We start from the raw sequence: 18136 nt of genomic DNA, 5'->3' as shown, positions 1-18136 counted from the left end.
ACCTACCTTTGCAATATCTCCAAAGTGACATAATCTGGACCGCAAATGTGAGTAATTCCAGAATTACTTCCTGGATTCTGTCAATGCAATGCTTTCCTGTGGAGGTCAGATATGGCCAAAACAAGAAGAGTCCCCTTGCGCAAGGTCTGGCTGACTTGCATGATTGTGCCAGAGAAAACTGTCTCGATGACGAAAGTATTAAAACCCAGGACAACATGAAGGCGTACCTGAATTCCCTGCACAAATTCTATGAAGAAGACAAGTGCGAGGGAATGGCCACCGTTTATGTGGACGGGTGCTCCTACCATGTTGATAACAACAGGGAAAAGAAACTGGTGGCCGGCGTTGGGAATGCCTGGGTAAATGATGCCTTGCAACCCTCCGCTGGGTACTTTATCGATCCCTGTAGTAGTCAGGTGGTAGAGCTGATGGCAGTTCATCCAAGCCATCTTCATTGCTGTCCAACACCAACTCCACAAACTGGCCATAATCACTGATTCAGATTATGTCTGGAACGGGTTTGTGGAGCACCTGGTAAATTGGAAAACCAGAGGCATGCTATGTGCTAACAACAAACCGCTCAAACATGGCAAACCCATCCAAAATATTGATGATCTGGTCACCTCTAGTGGGATGACCATCTATTGGAAGAAAATCACGGGTCATTCCAGAATAGAGGGGCCACACAAAACTGGAAACGACCTGGCCGATCAGCTGGCCAAAACTGGAGCCATCCAAGGTGATCTCCTCGAGATCGAGTCCCTGTTGGGGGAAATCCAGGTCACTGCTACCACTAGGTCCCAGACAAATGTTTACAATGAACTCTCATCTGCCCAATGGAGTAAGGAGACCCCAGATGCTGATATAATCACGGCTCAAAAAGGGGATCCAATCATTGGTAAATTTTATCAACACATTGAGGCCCTGAGAACTTTCCCCTGATGGATACCGATTACATTGGGAAAGAGGACCTCAGGGTGTTGATGAAATGTACAAAACATTTCTGAATCCAAGACGGTTTGGGGTAAAGGAGATCCATATCTGGCTGTGACCAGTGGGTGGTCCCTACCTCATTCCGAAGCCTGATGCTAAGTCACGCCCATGATGCGTCCGCAGCCATTCATCTGGAGTTTCACACTACATTAGAAATCTTGCCAGAGGTTGCATACTGGCCAGACATGGGGCAGTAACTTGACCAATACTTGAAGGGGTGTCTTGTGTGTGCACAATTTCAGCCCACATCACTCAAGCAGCTGTGTCTATTCATCTCTTTAAAGTCACTGATTATTGATAAGGTCTGTTTTTAAAAAGAGAGGGTGTAGCCCTGATCTTCCCTGAATGGATTCCTGACTCTGTCATTCCTACGCAGGCCTACTCATCTTTTGAATGCCTTGTCTTCAGGCTCTCTCTCTCACCTAGCCATTCCCTTACTGTGGCTACCATCTATCGGCAACCTGGTCTGATCTCCTCATTCATCTATGAGTGGGTGGACCTCTCCTCTTCCCTTGTGGTCTCGACCACTCAATTACTCCTTCTTGGAGACTTTAGCATCCACCTGGATGTTTTCCTTCCTCTGTACTCTTTTGTGACTTCTGTGACACACTCTCTCTCTTTCTATTCTCCCCTCCAGCCTGACTCACTCTGCAGGGCACACTCTGGATGTTCTGATCGCTTCAGACCTTCCCCTCTCTATCTCTCTCACCACTCCTCTCTCCAGGAGTGATCATTTTCTCCCTTCCTCCCAGCTCACTTTCTCCACCCCTCAGACCAAGCCAACTCCAGCACTGCCACCTACCTTCTCGTTTATCCGACCCATGAAGCTTGTGCAATTTGAGGCTTTCGCCGACACTTTCTCACCCCTCCTCACCTTTCGGCTGACTCACACCCTAACACAGCCCTTTCTATGCTCCACTCTGCTACATCTAATACTCTTGATGTTCTTGGCCCTGTCTTGAGGCTCTGTTGGAAGCCCAAAGCCAAGTGCAACTCCTGGTACGACTCAGACCTCATCACCCTTAAACACCAGTGCAGGGTGGCTGAGAGGAAATGGCGTGCTTTCTGTACATCTTCTAACAAACGGGCCAACCGCTTGCTCCAAAGGCAATACCGACGCTCTGCACGCACCAAGAAGAAAGCCCTCATACAAGCCCTTGTTTCTGCGAGATCCAACAACTCGGCCAAACTGTTTAATATCTGCAAGAAGCTGGCCAATCCTGCTGCAGTCTCTACCTCTTCTGTCCCCTCCCAGGCCCACTGAACAACCTGTCTTCTCATTTCATCTCTAAAACTCAGGACATCCTGTCCTCTCTCTATTCCCCTTCCTCGTCCTCCCTCTACTCCCCGCTCTTCCTCTGGCCCTTTTGTGGCCACTCCTCCTCCATCCTTCTCTGCCGTTCCCGTGTTCTCCCCGACAAGGTTTCTAGACAAGTCCAATTTATGAAAGTCCCGTCTTACCAGGTTCTCACCTGTTCCTCTAAAAACATTAAGGACCATGGATCCTGCTTTGGCTGACTTCTACAACCACTCCTTCACCACTGAAGTCTTCCCTTCCCCCTGAAGCATTCCCCTTTGCACCATCTTCTTAAGAAACCCTCAGCCGACCCCTCCTGCCCTGCTAACTACTGCCAAATTCCCTCACTCTTTTCCTGGGCAAACTCCTGGAAAAGCAAGTCATTTCCAAGCGTAATCTTCACACTGAATTGGTTGGTTTTCTCCATGACCATCAGTCTGGCTTCAGAGCTGCCAGAAGCATGGACACTGCTCTCTTGAACATCTGTGAAGATCTGCTCTCAACCCTTGACTCCAATACCCCCTGTGTCCTCATCTTACTCAATGTCTCTTCTGTCTTTGACACGGTCAACCATGCCATCCTGCTCAACCATCTCCATGATAACCTGGGCATCACTGATCAGGCCCTGGCATGGCTGACTTCTTTCCTCTCCGATCGACCCTCCCAGGTCAAGCTTGGAACCGTCCTCTCCTCTATCTCTACCTGTGGTGTTCCCTAGGGGTCTAACCTCTCTCCCTGGCTGTTCAACCAATACCTGGCACTTCTTGCCCACCGCATTGTTGCTCCCTGCCCAAACTTTCAGTGCTATGTGGATGACACTCCGCTCATTTTCAGGCTCCCTTCCATCACCTCTTCCCCTTCTCTCATTTCTGACTGTCTGTCTGCTATCCAGGAGTGGTGTGCCACCAATTAGCTCTGCCTTAATGGAAGTAAGACTGATAATCTCGCACACCTGCTCCTTCCTTTCCTATCGCTCTATGGCCAGCCTCTCTTGGCCCTTTTCCTTCTTCCACCTGTCAGGCTAAAAACCTCAGGGTCATCTTTGACTCCACACTGTCCTTCTCTACTCACATCTCTGATGTCTCTAAGATGTCTCACTACCAGCTGCACCTCCTCAGAGGTATTCTTCCTTCCCTCTCCTTCCCCCAGCAGCTCACTGTCTCCAGAGCTCTGGTTCTCTCTAGGCTGGAGTATTGCAACAGCCTCTTCCTATATCTGCCTGTTTCTGCTCTCCAGCCTCTGCAACTCATCCAGAACATGAGACTTGTCCTTGGCATCAAGCCCAGGGATTGTATCTCTCCAGGACTGAAATATCTGCACTGGCTCCCAGTGTCTGCGAGGATAATGTTCAAAACCATCTGCATTGTCCACAAGGCCTTCTGAAGCCTGTAGCCTCTTTACCTTCAACTATCTCTTCCTGAATATCTTCCTTCTCAAGCTCTTGGCTCATCCTCCTCCATCTCCCTCTCATTCAGTTGCTTCTCCAAGCAACAAGTTGGTGGTAGATCTCTTTCTGCAGCTGGGGCATACTTCTGGAACAGCTTCTCTGCCTCCCTGAAACCTGAGGAGAACCATCTCTGGTTCCGGAAGCACCTCAAGACCTTCTTCTTTACTTCTGCTTTCTCTATTCCTCTCCCCTGCTGAACTCCTGACCGAAACTGCACTGATCACCTGGCAAACCTCTGATCTCAGGCCCAGGTCTCTTCCCCGCCAGCTGTTCAACTGCACTGACTCCCAGTCAACCCCTGCACTTGGGGGCTGTTTCTGTATCCCTACAGTCCCCACCAGCTCCTGACATATGACGTCTGCACTCACCCCTGCACTTGCCACAAGCTGGCCACACTTTTTACCTATTGTCTTTATTCTATTTATTTTTTACTGTCATTCCATGTACTGCACTGCCCCCTCCACCATGCCCCTGGCACTTTCCCTTTCCCCCCTCTCCTGCATGTGCGCAATCTCAATGTTATCTGGCCTAGTAAGATCGTTGTCTCCGTCTTCCCTCTGTCCCCCTCCCTTGCCTCGTCGCGCCTTGAAACACTTTTGTATAGGCGCGTTATAAATGCCATATCATATCATATCATTATACTGTGATGTAATGCATTATATCTGAATTCCCCATAGTAATGTCTCTAATGTGACATGGAACACTTGTTTGTTTCTTCATTCAGCAGCTGACTTCCTTGCATTCCTGCATGCAGGAACTGAATGTAGAAGTTTTTATTCTAACCTGAAATGTCTAATTATGTCTGTATCTTGTCTTTGTGCCTGTTCTATGTCCCCCTATGCTACCCTCTCAAGTACTAGTTCAAAATTGTTCCTATGTTCACTGACACACCTGTACAGGCAACCTACCCAGAGATTGCCTACGTCATCTGTATTGCCTCCTTCCTATCGAAATGACAGTCGTGTTACTCAATCAATGCTCAATCTAGCATAATTGCACTTGCACTAAAGATCATATTTTGGTCTCAAATGTATGCAGCAGGTACTCAACACAACGCACCTTGATTGCAGGTTCTGAACCATATGTGCTCTCTCTCTGTCTAGAGCTGTCTAAAGCTGTCTATGGGCCTCCTTACAAGTTGGGCGGAATGCAGTACAAAAGAATTGGTGGAATTACCACCAGCGGTATTATCGCCGGCATCTGGTGGCAATTCCTGTGGCAGAATTACTGCCAATAACCAAAATGGTACTTCCACCTCATTACAAGTTTATATACCACTGAAATACTGCAGGAAGTAGACTCCAGCAAAATCACAGCGCAGTTACCCCCATCTAGAATGTGGAGTTAAATGCGTATAGGTGATGGAAAACTAGTGCACCCAATATACTCTGAAGGAGTACATAATGCCTGCACCACACCCAAACACACTGTCAAACACCATGCTCCCATCAACTGTCACTAACTCAGACATGCAGCTCCTCCTGACCCACATTGAACTGCAGAAGCTGGAACAGCAGGACAGGGCACATGGCACAGAGGGGAGGAGGAGAAGACGCCATGCAAGTCAAGCGCCCATTCCCTGGGTCAGGCCCTCACCTTGGCAATTGACTGAGGCCCAACTCATTACACTGCACCAGCTAAACAGGGAGACTGTTGCTGAGGTATTGGCCATGGTCCATGACAACATATGTAGCAGGATCAATATCAGGAGAGCCCTACCTCTGCTGCTAAAATGTGTGTCGGTGCTATATTTTCTTGCCAGTGGCACCTTACACCACACTGTGGGCATGCTGCATGGCGTGTCCTAGCTCACTTTTTCACTTCTGCTCGGACGGTGCTGGAGGCATTCCTGTGCCATGCATGCCAGCAAATCTTGCTGCCCACCACCATGGCACAGATAAATCCCACAAAGGCACATTTCTACACAGCAGCCCACATGTCAAGCGTAATTGCTGAACTTGACTGCACCCATGTGCAGGTGACATGTGACATTGACCTACAAAAACACACTGCTGAACCTGCTTCCCTGGATCCATCCACAACGTTATGGTCCTCTGTAACAGCACCCTGCCTAGGTACATTGAGAGTCATAAAGGGCAACGGACCTGCATGCTGCGTGACTACAAGTGCCATCACACAATGCAATCTCGCATCACCGGTTGAATACCTTGTTGGGAATTAACAGAATTAGCACCGAGTTGGGCAGCAGAATTACCGTCTGAAACTCATTCATCGTGATATTTCCACCAGTCTGAATCACTGTTACCGCCAATGGTGTGTACGCTCTCGCGACTACTTGTAATGCAGCGGTAATTCCACCGGACACCACAGCGGTAATGGTAATTCCACATGGTGAAATTACCACTGTGTTACCTCCCAACTCGTAATGAGGCCCTATGTCCATTTGCCTCAGACAATGATGATAAAGGCCCTGAATCAAAAACAGCTGTGTAATGTCTGCACTACTCTATTGGCCACATTGCTCCCCTTTGGCACAACAAGGGATCCCTTCTATTTTCCCTGGTTCCAACTCAAGGACATGATTTCCTGTTGTGTCTTTCTGGTTGTGGATTGTGTATCCGATCTATCTTTGTTTAAACAGTAGCAGACAAACATCCCCTGTATACCAAATCTGTAGGACTTTATGGACAATGCTCCCATACCAGAAAAGGTCTGCTTGTGCCTTATAAAAATGCGTTGGAAAATAGGACAGCAATGGGTACAGACTAGTCTTTTATTAGGGTTTTGAAACTAATGGAGTTTACATTCTTAGTTCTCTGTGCTTGTTTTCAAATTCATGTAATTAATTTGAGCAGTTGGCAAGTTTATAGTTTATAAGTTTATAATGGTTTACTTTTGCCATTGACTAAACATGCTGCTTTAAGACCTAAGAACAGTAATGTGCGGGACAACAGTAGTGCCTTAATTAACTACAACAAGCTGTGATAGACAAATCCTGAAACCCAACTCAAAAACTCCCAAAATGGATACAGTCTCAAAAACCAAGAGATGGAGATTGGGTTGGCGAAGCAAGGCGTTTAGGCTTTTTCAAAACTATACATCATTTCAATGTTTCAGAGCCCAACTGTCACTCTTTCAACACAGAGCTGCAAACAATACCCCCACTCATTCCAAGGAGTCAAAGTGTGATACCAGTCTGAGCTCCAGAGGAAACAAAGGCTTGGCGTGCACAGTTGGCCAAGGTTTGCTTCCATTAGTGTTCCGTTACATGGCGGGGACAGTGGCTATCCTCTTACTTGCTGAACTACTCCGGTGGTGGCACCGTTTCAAGTGGAATCTGAAATGGATATTGCTAATAAAACAGAACGTTCAGTTTGAATACTGGAACTGTTGGAACTGTTCTTTTAATAACTTGAGCCTGCAGGGTTGTTTCGGCTTACGAAAATCAGCGGGAACAAACTTTCTTCAAAAATTGCATGATATCAGTTCTCTGGAATGGAACAGCACTAGCCTAAAATCTGTGAACATTTGTTCTCTCACCCCTCAGGCCTTCTTCACTTTTGATGTTTTTTGTGTCTGTGTTTCTTTTCCGTTGCAGGTTCAGCTGCAAGAACTGACACCTGTTCACACCTCTGTCCTACCTGTGTCTGCCACGGACAGGGATTCGGAACAGAATGGGGTGATCTCCTACAGAATACTTTCACCCCCCAGAGGATTTGCCATTAATCCCATTGATGGTGAGTTAGGTGCATATTTGATTCACCACGCTGCGCAGTCATGATCTAGAATGTTGCTGCGCATCAGTGGTGTGTGTGCCAGTTTAAACTGATGCTGCTTTGGTAAACAATGGGCAAAGGAAGCGCAGTGGAAGGGTTAACATTGTAGCCTCAGATAGACGAAAAAGATACATTTTGCCATCATGAAAGTTGGGAAAGCAATGACGCCTGAAAGAAGGAGCACTCTTGCAATGCAAAGGTGTATGGGTAATACCCTTCAGCACGCAGCCCAATCAAGGTAATATGCAAGGATGACTGGTGTGCTAAACTCTGAAACAGTAGTGTTAGGCAAGACACCGCCCTGCTTTCTCAAGGCTAAGGGACGGTCCGAGACTTATTGCAATAAGACATGTCTATTTCCAAATGTTGGCATGGCTGTTTATAAAGGTAGTATACATATGCAGTTGCATGCCTGTAAATTGCCAAGCGCATAGAAATAGACACATTCTACATAGAAACAGACACATTCTACGTAGCAGAGGATTTGGGGAATTGAACAGCATGGTGCAAGTTGATCATGCTTTTGTTTTTGAATATTGTTATTGAATTCAAATATGAAAAAAACAAGAACCAGATTGCTGAAGGAGGAGGTGTAAAGAAGCATGCACAATGATGACCCATCATTTAACAGAAAAGAAACCATTATACACAGGCTTTAAGTTACAACGGGTAATGCATAACACAATATGTCATGTAATGTAATGTAGAGTGGTCTTATATAGCGCCCTTCACCTCGCTGAGCATGGCCCTCTAAGAGAGGAGGGCAGCAGTAAGGCTGATGGAGAAACCTTTGCTGTTGATAGATGCAGGTCGGAAGTACCCCTTCCCTGTGTGTTGATATGAACATTTCTCTATTGTTTGTGGTTAGTACCGACTGGGCAGGTTAGTCATATGGGCAGCCCCTGGATTGTTGAGTGCAAACATTAACAGCATGGCTACGCTCTGGGTAGAAGATGGATAGGTTCTGAATCTGTTAAGTACACTGGACCTTTTAAGTCTAGGTTTCCACCAGGGCACGGTACAGACAGTGTGCTGGTTTCAGTTGTTGATGACCTGACCAGGCTTTATGATCAGGGTGGTGTTGGTGAATTGATTTTGCTCGACATGTCAGCTGCATTTGACACCAATGATCATTTGGTCTTGCCTGATCGCCTGGCGGGGGCAGGAATGTCAAGCTTAGTTGTGTCTTGGTTCAGTTCTTTGGTTCAATCGCTGTCTCTTTCTTCTTTTCATTCAGCACCAGTTCCCGTTACATGTGGGGTTCCTCAGGGATCTACCATCTCTCAATCCTGTTCAACGTTTCCATCCAGCCTCTTTTGAATCTACTCCAGTCCCATGGCTTCCTATGTTATTCCTATGCAGATGACGCACAGATCAGTGTCCGCCTTGACTTACTCAAACCAAGACTGCTTCTCGGCTGAGGTCTTGTTGTTTGGAATCCCTGGGTATCTGAATGAGCACCAGCTAGCTGAGGTTGAACAGAGCTGAAACAGAGGTGTTGGTGGTGGGTCTTCATTCGGCTTCTTCCCTCTGGACTCCATCTTTTTGTTCCCACTCACTTTTCTGTCCCCAGTTTCTTTGGTTAAGGATTTGGGTTTTGAAATCTCTACCTCCTTATTGGCAGAATCCCAAGTGAGTGATGTTTACCAAGCTGCGCCTTATCAACTTAAGGTACTTTGTAAAGTCCTCCCATATTTACCATCATGCTTAGAAATACTTGTGTACAGACGCGTTATAAATGCCATATCACATCATATCTCATCTGTAATCCCTAGTGGTTGCTTCGCTGGTCATTGGCTCCCTAGATTATTGTAACCCTCTCTTTTGGCACAACCTGTTTATCTTATTAAGCATCTTCAAGTGCTGTAGAACCTGGCTGCGAGTATAGCCACACAATCTCCATATGGAGTTAAAGTTTTCTGGATCCTTCGGTCACTTCATTGGCTTCCGGTATCCAAGCAGAATCATTTCAAGTCTCTACAGAGTCCATTGTGCTTTCTTTGGGGTAGGTGCACAATATCTCCAGTCTAACTTCCGCCCCTGTATACCCGCTCAAATTCTTCGTTTGCAAGATGAATATCTCCTTCAGATCTCATGCCTTAGATTCTCTTGGATCGGGGGTTGTGCATTCTCAGTGGTGCCAGCTAATCTGTCGAACCAACTCCTGCACCTACTCTGGGCTGCTGAGGATCACCTTCTTTTCAGACGCTCTTTAAAAACATATCTTTTCTAGGTGAACTAGGACCTCCTGCCCTGTTAGCTGTCCTGTAGGGGTTATTAGCACCAATATGTCTTTTTGGTGTATGCATGCTTTAGAAATAAATTAAACGTTACGTAACCTAGGAGGTCATCTGTATGAGTGTGGTAGGTGGAAGGATTGAAGATTTTTGTAGTGAGGAGTTAGTTGAGGGGTGAGGGGGTGGAGAATGGGGATGAGGGTGTTGTCACTTCCTTGCTCTTGGTGGTAGATTTCAATGAGATTAAAGGTGCGGACCAGTGCTGTGCAGGAGAGGTTCCATCAGACAACTTGGTTCACACAGATGGTAGTGTCAATAGTTCCGAAAAAATACTTGTCATTAATCAGCCAATGTTTCTGGTGCACAGTTTTTAGTTGGTTGCTATTTTCTTTTAAAGTGCCTGTTTGAAAGCCAGACAAGCCAAGTCTTGAGCTATTTCATGAAAATCAGTTGATTCTCCTCTGGGCAGAGTGTTTTGGATAGGGTGTTCCACAGTTTTCTTAATTTCCAGGGATGTAGGCACAGGATGGAGCTATGCAGTAGTTGGGCAGGTGTAGAATTGAGTTAATTAATCATGCAGATGTTATGAGCAAGGCACTATGAGAAAGCTACTAATATGTTTGGGATACACGTAAGTACACAGAATTAAATCTGGCTGTGCACTGGGTGTTTCTGTATTCATATTAAATTAAACACTTGCTATAGATGACTGTATGAATACAATCAAGTTAATCTGGCTATGTGCTAGGTTGCAAGGCAAACAGTGAGTCAATTACCCAGTAGTTGTTGACTATAATTTAGTGATATGCTGGATATGCATGGTTGTAGTGTATAAGCCATAAATGTGTGAGGCAGTGCAAAGGTTCAAACTAGCTCTATGTTGTTGTGCACCAACAGAGTCTATGTAGCTATGTGCTTTGTAAGCAGGCAATTACAAAGAGTGAAATGTAGCTATGTGCCAGGTTTAAACAAAATGTTTTATTGTGTCATGGATTACACAATTAATCCTTTCACAAATTACATGCAGTGTTAGGTATTCAGTGAGCAGTATGGTGAGAAGCAAACATGTTGTGATGATAAACTCAATGATTAGCAGCTTATGTTGTATGTATGCATGCAGCAATATAGGGCCTCATCACAGCCATGGCGATATCCCGACGGTGATTGCGCTGGGATACAGCCAATGCAAATAGCATTACCAGAACTCGGTCCGGAGCTATTAGTGCCGGATCCTGAGTTGTGGTAAGGCTGTAATTCCCATGTTGTTAAGAGTTGAAAGGACTCTATGGGGCTTTCCAGAACCATTACCGCTGGCAGTAATGGTGCATAAAATGGCGGAAAGCAAAAAGTGGCAGCAACAGAATTAGTGCTGCCAATACTGCTCTGCTGGATCACGAGGCGGCACAAATTATGCCAACTTTAAAAGTATCCAGCACAATTACAGCCAGTGCTATTATAGCAGCCAGGGCTGTAACAGCCGGCAGAATCTGCACCAGTAAATCTGCACCTGAAGTGCATAATATCAACTTGAATCAAAATGCTGATACAGTTACACCACAAAATGACTGTGTATTCACTGGTCAGGATAATCAAAACATACAAACATCACTAGTTAAGGGAAATAACATTACTCATAAGTGTGGTCTTCTGAACACACGCTCTATGGTAATGCATGCAATAGAGATCTGTGACAGCATCATGGAAAATAACTTTGATCTTCTTGTTTTAACCGAAACTTGGCTCCAATATGCTGCATTGCACGCCATAGCTCTTGCTACACCTGAAGGTTACAAGTGCCTACACACTGATCATAAATCCGGCCGAGGAGGAGGGGTTGCTATCATATTTAGATTCACACTTGATCTCTGTATCCCTACCTCCCCTCAACCTCATGTGAAACAATACAACTTAAACTTAATACAGATGCAACACACTCACTAAGCCTAACAATCATATATAGACCTCCATGAGAAACTCCTCTTTTTGAAGAGCAATTATTGGCACTCATAGGAGGCATATGTAAAATAAACCTGGCTGTTGCTATGTTAGATGATTTTAATCTCTGGGCTAACAATTCCCAGGATATGGAAGTCCAATCCTTACTACAAACATTATCCTCCCTTGCCCCTGGTCTGACCACTTTATGGTGCACTTTGTACTACCACTGAACTTTGATCCTGTCCCTAAAAAAACAAATATTGCAATTGAAATGCGTGATATAAAAAATATTACAGCCGATGCATTTAAATCCACCATACAACCTCTACTACCACCCTGGGGTGGCAAATTACCTCTGGAAGAATATACCACTGCCTTTAGAAATGCCACTAATAAAGCTTTTGATATCCTGGCTCCCCTTTGTCAGGAGAAAAATAAGAAACAGAAAGGATTCAAATTTCATTTTTCTCCCGATATAATTTCCGCCCGAAAAAATAAAAGGAAATGTGAACGACCCTTTCCTTCTACTCTACTGACCTATGAAATAGCGGTCAAAGAGTACAAACATCTTACTCTGGAGGCAAAACAACTGTCACTTAATGACAGAATGGAAAAGGCCTTAATAAAACCCAAAGAACTTTTTTCAGTTCTTAATGAACTCAAAGGGCGCACTACTGAACATAAGTTCACTATAAATGAGGACTGGTGTCAGAACATACTTGACAGTTTATGTCAGAAGACCCAGCTTCACCAAGACCGTATCAGGGAAAAGATTGAATCTCCATGCCTAAATGAAGCATCACTACCTCCTCTTCTGGAGATATCAGATAAAGGGATAAAACCTTTTTCATTCACTAGAATGACAGAGGAAGAGGTGTTGATGATCATCGAGGGGCTTAAACCCACATCATGTAAGGGGTATATGTTCCCCGCCACATTTTTTAAGGAATTTGCAAACACTCTCACACCATGGGTAAAAGAACTTGTGAATCGCTCCTTTGATGAGGCGATTGTTCCTATCGGCATAAAGGAGGCATTGATTACCCCACTGTTAAAGAAGGATAATCTCGACCCCCTGATGCCTGAAAATTATTGTCCCATTACCAATGTTCCTTTATACTTAAAATCTTAGACAAGATAGCGTATACACAGCTACAAAACTTTGTGGGAAACAACAATATCTTGGCTAAGGAACAATCCGGTTTTAGAGCCGACCATGGAACCAGACGTACCTCTTAGATCTGAAGGCCAGCATAATAGATATTGTCGAGGAAGGAAATTCTGCTCTGTTGCTTTTATTGGACCTTTCCTCTGCGTTCGACTTGGTCAATCATGAACTTCTGGCGGAAAGACTCCAGAAGATAGGCCTATGCACCCCATAAGCAGTCCTCTGGCTTAAATCATTTCTTGCCCCTAGGAGTGCATGTGTTGCTAAAGGACTTTCATAGTCCCTGAAAGGTCCCGTTATGTGTGGTGTCCCTCAGGAATCAGGCTTGTCCCCACTACTTTTTAACATCTATATTAAATTTCTATGTGATTTACTAAAATCTATGGGCATACAATTCGTCAACTATGCCGATGACACCCAGATAGTTGTTAAACTATCTGGGGTCTATAAAGATGATCTGGTCACCATAAATGAAAATGAAATATATGATGCAATCCAGAACTGGATTGCCCTTAATGACAGAAAAAACTGAGCTGTTGGTCATTAGCACACCTCATAGGATAAAAAACATGGACACATGTTATAAGGCCTTTGAAATAGGTGGCAAGAATATCCTAGTATCTGAACATGTAAAGACTATGGGGATGTTCTTTGATGCTCATCTAACATTTCAGAAACATGTGTCCTACCTCAAGTCGTCATGTAGCTTCTTTTTTCACCTCTTATGGCAAATACGTCCATATTTGTCAGAAGCCAATAGAGCATCTATTGCAGCAGCTATAGTCAACACCAAATTGGACTACTGCAATAGTCTTTTGAGCCGAACCCCTAAAAGGAACATCAGGATTCTCCAAACTATACAAAATGGAGCAATACGGGCTGTTTGTGGACTGAACCACCAAACTCATATTTAAGCAATATGACCCGAGCGGCGGGGGCATTACTGACTCAGGTAATGCCCCGGGGCCCGTAGTTGTACGGGCCCCTGAATCGGTAATGCCCCCGCCGCTCGGGTCATATTGCTATTAGTACCCCGGCCCGCATTATATGCGTGACCGGGGCACTAAAAGCATTTTTTTCTGTCCCGAAAAGCCGCAGCGTTTCGGGACAGAAAAAAAAAAAAGACCACGAAAATGGCCGCCGGGAAAGGGAGTCCGTTTTCTCTTTCCATGGCGGCCTTCGGGAGCGGACGCGCTGGGAACACAAGTGTTCCCAGCGCGTCCGCTCCCGAAAAAAAAAGAAGCAGAAGGTAAGTGGGGTTGAGAGAGTGGGAGGGAGGGGAAGGGGGAGGGAACGTACCTTCGTCCTTGCCAGGGGACGATGGTAGCCTCCAGCTGTGTGGAGGTACAGAGTCTCCACACTGCTGGAGGCTGCCATCGTCCCCCACCAGGGACGCAGGAGCAAGAAGGTAAGTGGGGTGGGGTAGGGAGGAGGGAGGGAAGGGAAAAAAAAAGAAGCTTACCCGAGTCCCCAGCGGGGGGGCGGGGGCGGAGGCAGCCTCTCAGCCGTGGGGAGGTTCGGAGCGGGGATGGCCCCGCTTCGAGCCTCCTCATTGGCTGAGGTGCTGCCACGCCCCCCCGCCGAGGACAAGGCAGCTGGAGTCCCGGCCGAGAATCAAAGGATTCTCGGCCGGGTAAGGACCCGGCGAGAGCCAATCAGACTGCGTGTTGCATTCTGCTTGACTCTCGCAGGGTACTAATACAGAATATCGACAAAAACTACACTGGCTCTCTATTGAGCAGCACCTGAAATTTAAAGGACTAGTAATAGTCTTCAAATGCCTCTCAGGTAAGGCCCCAGAATATTTGAAATCTAGGATTCATATGGCTACACCAAAGTGTGCTTTGCGCTCTAATTGTCTAATTTTATTCGCTCAACCTCGCATATTTTTGAGGAAATTAGGTGGAGGAAGTTTCGCTAACTGGGCCCCGAAAAGTTGGAATGTGATTCCACTCTACCTCAAACAATGTGCCACATTACAGCAGTTTAGAAAACGTCTCAAGACATTTCTTTTTGATGCCTAAACCTACTCATTAGTATAGGATAACCCAGCTACTCTCAGGAACCTTGCCAGTCACTGTGTGAAGTGACTTTTTCGCTTCCCACTCCTTAGACTATATGTTTTTTGTTTGTCTTGTGTTTGTGAGCACCCCAAGACCTTTTAGGTGAGTATTGCGCTATACAAAAATTGATTTAGTTAGTTAGTTAGATAAGACAAAGCACAATCACTGCTGCATCACAAGTCCATGTACGGTGGTATCAGTGACGAAAACGAGCACTAATACTGTCGAAAACACAGAGCACTTACCCCCAGCATCCAGGTGGAGGTAAATGAACACAGGTGACAGAAATGAAACCACAGGGGATCCCAATCCACTCAAGAGGGCTACATAAGGCACACACCTTCCCCAAACACTGATTTCCAGAACCATGCTGCCACTAGCCAGTGTGAGTTGGGACATGCGGCTGTTCATGTTGCTCCTAGAAGTAGAGATGGACAACCAGCCCAGGACACAGAAAGCACACGGGGCGGGGGAGGAGGAGTGCTCAAGCAAGGTGTGCACCGATCCCGGGGTCAGGCTGTCACCCTGGACCCTCACTGATAGTCGGTTGGTGACCCTGTACAGCCTCAACTGCTCGCCACAATACAGGACAACATAGGGATCAGAATTAACATCTGGACAGTTATGCCCCCACTGCTGAAGCTAGTGAGTGTCCGTCCTACAATTCCTAGGAACTGGCCCCTTCTGTGGCCATGATTCACAGCATGGCACATCCCACATTTTGCACAGTGTTGGCCCAGGTGCTGTATGTCCTCCTGCAGTATGTGCAATGCCGCATTTCACTGCTCACCACCTCAGCCCAGGTCAACACCAAGAGCCCACAGTTATATGCCGTTGCCCAAATGCCAATGTGATTGAAGCCCTGGACTGTGCCCATGTTGTGTTGGCCCCCCAGGCACATGTATCAATGTACCGTAACTGGAAGCACTACCACTCCCTGAATGTACACGTGCCCTGTGACCCCCAACCTGTACATTACCCAATGCTCTGCCCACTACGCTGGTTCCACTCATGATTCCATGGTCCTATGGAACATCACGCTGCCAGGATACAGGGAGAGGCACAGAGGACAACAGATGTGGACAGTGGGTGAGTAAAACTGACTGCAAAGCACCTGACCAAATGGTGGGTGAAAAACTACACAAAGCATGGCATGACAATCGAATGCAAAAGTTGCACCTGACCACCTCCCGCACCAACATCACAGTACAGTCTAGGGAGCATGCACACGTCGGACCTACCTGGACAGAGAAGCCAATGAACACATACAGTAGACATTCCAAACACACACATTACCACAGGTGCCACTATACAACATGCATAATCCAAAGTAATGCAAACAAATTGCCACATCGCATCACACAACAGCAACCCTGACAGTACCACAGCCATGTACTCATGTACACCCAGCCCGCAATGCCGGTCCACTGGTGCCAGAAGCTGAGGGAGGGCCGATGGGGAACCCACCACGCCACAAGCACAAGAGCACATGTAGTGTAGCTCAGTGGTAATGCGCTAGTCTTGGAAGCAAGATGGCGCAGAGCAAAACAGGTTGAATCCTGGGTTCACGCTTAGAAACCGCTTTGGTATTAAGCACATTATAAAAAAACAATTATAATTATAGTACACTGCCACAAGACAGCCACCATGTCACCATGTCAACGACAGACACATCATCAAACATCTGCTGCAAGGGAACAGGGTGCATGTACAGTAATAACAATGCATGATATGAGTGACACAGCATGCGCAGACATTGTACAGGCACGTGCCATGGAATGAAGCCCCATATGCATGCACATGACATCCCCTGCCCTGATACTGTGCAAGGACACCCCCACACAGTACATTGTGACTAATGTCCGTGCATCCCCCCATTTAGGTGACCCCGAATAACCACAGCTAGCCTCTGTCTCAATGATGAGAAGATAGAAGTTCTCATCATGGGATCACCAACTAAAGTAACGGCTGTTCCTTCGAATTCTATCAACATTGACGGCACCCTGATCTCTGTTCTCAAGCAAGCTAAAACAATAGGCGTATACCTAGATGCTAACCTCACGATGACCAAACATATCAGCACGCTCTCATCTTCCACAGCTTACACATCCAACCCCTAAGACGACAATTCCTGACCCCGACCAACTGCCTCACCTCGGCCGGAGCCTTGATATTATCTAAGATGGACTATTGCAACGTGTTGCTACTAGGGATTTCCAACTCTAACCTCAGCAAACTGCAATTTATGCAAAACAAAGCTTTAAGGGCAGCATTAGAGATAAAAAAGGACGATCACATTTCCAAGATCAGGAAGGATGCCCATTGGCTACCCATCAAAGCCAGAATTATCTTTAAAACTCTCTGCATCACGCATAAATGTCTTGCCAAAAAGCCTCAACCTATCTTAACAACACCCGACAGAAAAAAGAAAACATTAGAACACTGAGATGGTAGTCAATCAAAATCTCGAAAACAAAATATCGAATACAAAAAGACCGAAAAAAAAAATATCGAAAAAAAAAATATTGAATTTTTTATTTATTTATTAATATATGTTTTTGGGGTCAGGTAAGTAAAAAAAAGGGGTAAAATAAAAAAAAAATGAAAAAAAGGGGGGTTGGGCGGGGAACCCCCCCATTTAAAAAAAAAACACATTGAAAAAAAAATTCGATATTTTATTTTTCGGCCTTTTGTATTCGAGATTTTGGTTTTCGAGATTTGTGAATTCGATATTATCACTATGAACCTTAAGAACCCACTGAGATCTAATGATAATGATGTGTTATTTATATAGTGCCTTTATCCAAAGCGCTATACAGAGCACATATTTACATACAATATATCTAATACCTATATCTATATCACAATATATCTAATGACAGTCAATATTTAGTGACACCCCGCTACAACAATACCAGAGCAGGTGGCAGCAGTTTTCATGTCTTAGCCCCCAAACATTATAACTCCCTCCCAATCAACATCAAAAAAGAGACTTCCTTCCCCCGCTTTAAAAAGTAGCTGAAAACGTGGTTGTTCAACCAATACTAGTACACTGTTGATTCTATACTAGTGCAACCTATACCTGATTAACCTGTAATTATTGTTTATTAGTTCTTGTATGATCTGCTGACTGCAAATAATTTCTGTACTAATTTTTTTAAATAAATGTATACCCAATTATCAAGATGTCTGTAACCACGCCGTGATACCCCAGCGTCTGGGCGTGTAACAAATGAATGAATGAATAAATAAATAA

General features: G+C 45.5%; 1 protein-coding gene across 1 annotated transcript in view; it reads left to right on the top strand.

Moving 5' to 3' along the window:
- The window catches only part of DCHS2 (dachsous cadherin-related 2), a 1925309-nt gene that overhangs the window by 1872566 nt on the left and 34607 nt on the right, over positions 1-18136 (top strand). The window contains exon 19 of the mRNA XM_069631304.1: positions 7297-7435. Coding sequence (XP_069487405.1) covers positions 7297-7435 — 139 coding nt within the window. The remainder of the gene's footprint in view (positions 1-7296; positions 7436-18136) is intronic.

The sequence above is a fragment of the Ambystoma mexicanum genome, chromosome 6q, assembly GCF_040938575.1.
Source record: "Ambystoma mexicanum isolate Mex_15411 chromosome 6q, UKY_AmexF1_1, whole genome shotgun sequence".
Taxonomy (NCBI): Eukaryota; Metazoa; Chordata; class Amphibia; order Caudata; family Ambystomatidae; genus Ambystoma; species Ambystoma mexicanum.
Note: the sequence above shows the minus strand (reverse complement) of the source record. Positions and strands in the feature narration are given on the sequence as shown.